General features: G+C 46.5%; 1 protein-coding gene across 7 annotated transcripts in view; it reads left to right on the forward strand.

The window, feature by feature from the left end:
* Nucleotides 1-5,000, forward strand: part of LOC144513192 (tyrosine-protein phosphatase non-receptor type 7-like) — a 26,047-nt gene that overhangs the window by 16,957 nt on the left and 4,090 nt on the right. For all 7 annotated transcript variants that reach the window (XM_078244186.1, XM_078244184.1, XM_078244189.1 and 4 more), the window contains 3 exons: nucleotides 1,037-1,174; nucleotides 1,807-1,986; nucleotides 2,555-2,748. In XM_078244186.1, the coding sequence (XP_078100312.1) occupies nucleotides 1,037-1,174; nucleotides 1,807-1,986; nucleotides 2,555-2,748 (512 nt within the window). The remainder of the gene's footprint in view (nucleotides 1-1,036; nucleotides 1,175-1,806; nucleotides 1,987-2,554; nucleotides 2,749-5,000) is intronic.

A 5,000-nucleotide genomic window follows, 5' to 3' on the forward strand; every position in this document is an offset into this window, starting at 1 on the left:
TTAAGGACATTTTAAAACTGCTGAGACTTGCACAATCTCTAATGTGAAGTGGAAGTTACACTTTTCTACTGCTGCAAATGCAAAAGCTGATTGACCAAATGTGGTCTTCCTAAATTGAGTGTAACAGTCACCGCTTACAGAAGCTGCAGTTACTACCTGTATTTATATATATTTCACCCAGGAGACAGGGGTTCATGTCCCGTCTGAAAAGAAAAGGAAACAGAGAGTTATTTTAACTTTAGGGAACAAACGGAGCTACGTCACGTTCTGCATCACGTGGTCACCTTCAGGAAGTGATGTCACGTCTGATTTGAACCCAAACCTCCATCTTTTTATCAACTCAGTAGTTCTGGTGTCTAAACCGTTTCACAACGTTAACCACGTGTTTAAAACCGCCACCGTTACCTTCTCTGATTCAGATATGAGGACGGAGAACTCTCAAGTGGGTGGGGTTAGAGGAGAGGAACAAACCACTCGTGTGTGTGTGTCTGTGTGTGTGTGTGTGTGTGTGTGTGTGTGTGTGTGTGTGTGTGTGTGTGTGTGTGTGTGTGTGTGTGTGTGTGTGTGTGTGTGTGTGTGTGTGTGTGTGTGTGTGTGTGTGTGTGTGTTTGTCTGTGTGTGTGTGTGTGTGTGTGTGTGTGTGTGTGTGTGTGTGTGTGTGTGTGTGTGTGTGTGTGTGTGTGTGTGTGTCTGTGTGTGTGTGTGTGTGTCTGTGTGTGTTACCTTCTCTGGTTTAGATATGAGCACTTATTTCCTGCCACCACTAGGGGGCGCTAATTTATGAAATGCTCCTGTGGGACTTATTGGGGGGGGGGACAAACCACCCATATCCTCGAGGGGTTTGGAGGGGAGGGGTTGGTGATTCATCCCTTAGGCTTTGTCCCTCTCCTTCGTCTTCTCTGTGTTTCTGTTCTCAAACTCTGTTCTCTTTGGGAAACAACAACATTTCTTTAAACTTAGTTTAAAGAAATGTAAACAACCCAGAGAGTGCTTTTTTTTCTCCTATCCCAGAATGCATCTGTCTCTGTATCTTCAGGGTTACAAAGGAGCCCCAGCGGCCTTCATTGCCACCCAGGGGCCGATGCCTCACACCGTGGGGGATTTCTGGGACATGGTGTGGCAGGAGGGGTGCAGCATCATCGTCATGGTTACCAGACTGAAGGAGAACAATGAGGTGAGGAGAGATCTGGCCCGTGTGTGTGTGTGTGTGTGTGTGTGTGTGTGTGTGTGTGTGTGTGTGTGTGTGTGTGTGTGTGTGTGTGTGTGTGTGTGTGTGTGTGTGTGTGTGTGTGTGTGTGTGTGTGTGTGTGTGTGTGTGTATTTGACCGTTACCTTCTCTGGTTTAGAGGACAGCAAACTCTCAAGTGAGTGGGGTGGGAGGAACAAACCACCTGTGTTTGTGTGTGTGTGTGTGTGTGTGTGTGTGTGTGTGTGTGTGTGTGTGTGTGTGTGTGTGTGTGTGTGTGTGTGTGTTTGTGTGTGTGCATCTGTGTGTGCGTGCTTCTGTGTTACTAGTAAAGAAAATCAGAACGGTATAAGGAAGAAAGTAATTTAGCAATCTTTCCCCAACTTTAACTACAAGGTTTCAGGGATCTTTTGTGACCTTAGCCAGGTAGTATTTATAACGTTTGTTGTTGCTTCCTCTCCTCTTCCTCCTCTTCTCCTTCCTCCTTTGCCTTGGTCTTCCCCCCGCCCCGGGTTTATTTAATTACTCTGTCCTCCGCTCCAAGACACGAGAGGGACACAACACTCCTGTCTTCCCTTTCTCTTTCTCGTCCTGAAAGAGTCTGCTGTGTTTTATTCCAGAAATGTGAGCTGTACTGGCCCCAGCCGACGAAGAGGAAGAGGAAGGTGGAGGAGGAAGAGGAGGAGCAGAGGGAGGAAGAGGAGGAGGAAGGAGAGACGGGCCGATTCGGCAGATTCCTCCTCAGAGTGACAGACAGCTGGGAGAAAGACGGCTTCACCGTCACCGACATGGAGATCCAGGTACAGACAACCAATACATTTACATATGTATACAACAAACTCCAGGTACTTGTACTGTACTTCAGTATTTCCATGTTCTGCTACTTTCTACTTCTACTACACGACATCTCAGACGGAGATATATATATATATATATTTACCTGACATGGAGGCTAATGTATTGCAGTAAAAAAGTACATGTACTGAGGTAAATGTTGTACGTTTTTACTGCACTACATTTACCTGAAAGCTTCAGTTACTTTTTAGATTCAGATTATTAAAACAAGATATTATCAACAAAAAGTGAATTTGTGCCTGTGTGTGTGCGTATGTGTCTGTACGTCTGTGTGTGTGTGTGTGTGTGTGTGTGTGTGTGTGTGTGTGTGTGTGTGTGTGTACGTGTGTGCGTGTATGTGTGTGTGTGTGTGTGTGTGTGTGTGTGTGTGTGTGTGTGTGTGTGTGTGTGTGTGTCTGTGTGTGTGCGTATGTGTGTGTACGTCTGTGTGTGTGTGTGTGTGTGTGTGTGTGCGTATGTGCGTATACGTCTGTGTGTGTGTGTGTGTGTGTGTGTGTGTGTCTGTGTGTGTAGCTGTGCACGGAGCGTCGTCACATTAGACACTACTGGTTCACCTCTTGGCCCGACCACCACATCCCACAATGCACCGCTCCCCTGCTGAGACTGGTGGAGGAGGTGGAGTCATACAGGAAGTCCCTCCTACCGCCAGGCTCTCAGCCAATCACAGCCACCGTCCGTGGTGCTGGACCAATCATCGTCCACTGCAGGTTGGTTCTTCTTCAAAACAGTTTCAGGCTTTTAGGAGTCGGTGAACATTCACACCGGCCTCATTTAGTGGAATAGCACTAATGGGACAAAAACATCGGAGAAAGCATCCAAAACCTCAAAAAAAGGGACATAGACAAAGAAATAAATGACAAAAAGAAAGAGTCTAGAAGAGTCCATGTCAAATGTTCCCAGCTGCCCCAGTGTCTCTTTTTTAGATACCACAAAAGTCTGGAAGGAGTGTATTTGATTTGTAGTAAAAAACAAAAAATCTTTTACAGCACAACGTACTGTATATACCAAGGCTGCCCAATTTGGGGCCCGCGGGCCAAGTTTGGCCCCATGCTCCCTTTGTTTTGGCCCCCCATGGCATTTGACGTGCTCATGCTTATTCTCCTCTTATTTTGAAAGTGCTGTAAAATGCTCCCTGTAATGACTAGGAAGCTTGGTGCTGTGAGCCGTGCTAACGTCAGCCAGATGGAGCGATGGAGGCCGGGGCCCACTGATGAAAGAACATTTAGGAAGTCAGCTGGAGCCCAATGCTGAAAGACTTTAGAAACCCAGGACAGGGCTCATGTCTCCCACTACTGCAAGTGGTGAATAACTGGAAATGTTCTGTAATATGGGAGGTAAATGCAGATTAAAGAGCATTTATTTCAGATTTTTAATGTTCATTTTCTATAAAATATAAAACATTTTCTCATAACATCAACATTTACTTTTTGGCCCGTGGCCTTTTATCCAGATACATCTTTGGCCCTTCAGAGGAAAGAATTTGGGCACCTCTGCTATATATTAACCCCTGTGTTGTCCTTGGGTCAAATTTGACCCGTTTTCAAAGTTTTTCATATCAGAAATATGGGTTTCTTTGAACCAAAATGCCCAAATATAACGTGGATCCATGATGTACCTTTGCAGGTAAAATGAATTATTACATTCATTGAATTTGGGGTGTTTTATTCCATTTTTATAACATTTGAAAAGCACGTTTAAACGGTTTTAAAACAATCCTGACCAGTGTTGTGTGTAACGCACTTCTACTGAAAATGTGGTAACGAGACGTAGTTCCTTTTTCAATTCAGCGCTACGTTACCCAGGGACAGATTTGACAGCGACACTGCCTTCTCAGCTGCGCGCTTGCACAATAGGCCTATGTCACACTTCCTGCTATGTCGTTTTCCTAAGGAGCCTATTGATATTATTTTTTTAGAATAAAGAGAAAGAGAGAAATACCTGTTATGTCGTCCACAGTAGAACGTTATGTAGGCCTACACATTTAGGAAACAGATATTGGGTTCTGCCCAAAGTCAAGCAACATAAAAGTAACGTAAAAGTAACGAGTAATGTAAAAAGTTACTTTCCATAGGGGGTAACTAAGTAAAGTAACGGATTACTTTTTAAAAGTAACTTCCCTTAAACTTAGACATAAACCAGTCCACTCAAAATGCTCTGATCTTAACTATTAGTCAACATAATTCATAATTTCTGCCTTTTTAACTCAACAATTAGGTATAATGTAGAGATGCACCGACAGACCGGCCGGTGACCGGGATTGGCCGGTTTTCACGTGCTCGGCCATGACCGGCGGCCGGCAGGTCAGTCTGACATATGGTGATGTCATGCCGGTCAACGCTCCAATTAACTGACAACAGAAGTTATACCAGTTACAGTTCTCAAGGACGCACGCACACACGGACGCCACAACACGGCCGCCACAGCACGGACGCCACAGCACGGCCTCCACAGCACGGACGCCACAACACGGCCGCCACAGCACGGCCGCCACAACACGGCCGCCACAGCACGGCCGCCACAGCACGGACGCCACAACACGGCCGCCACAGCACGGACGCCACAGCACGGCCGCCACAGCACGGACGCCACAACACGGCCGCCACAGCACGGATGCCACAGCACGGCCGCCACAACACGGCCGCCACAGCACGGCCGCCACAGCACGGACACCACAACACGGCCGCCACAACACGCTCTCTTCTTCCTTTCTCTCAACGTCTCCGCCGTGTGTCGCTCTATTCTCCCACATGTAGGAACCTCGTGAATCAACCTGCAACATGTCAGCTGTTTGGACATTCTTCAGCGTGTGTGAAGAAGATAACACGTCTGCAATATGCAACACCTGCACGGAGGAAGTAGGACGTGGAGGAACGACCCCAAAAACCAGAATCACATTTCTTTAGTTGATATCTGAAGTGAAAAGAAGGAAATGGTTCTAACGTTGCTCTTTAGATGTGTG

Source organism: Sander vitreus, unplaced genomic scaffold (assembly GCF_031162955.1).
Source record: "Sander vitreus isolate 19-12246 unplaced genomic scaffold, sanVit1 R1_20, whole genome shotgun sequence".
Taxonomy (NCBI): Eukaryota; Metazoa; Chordata; class Actinopteri; order Perciformes; family Percidae; genus Sander; species Sander vitreus.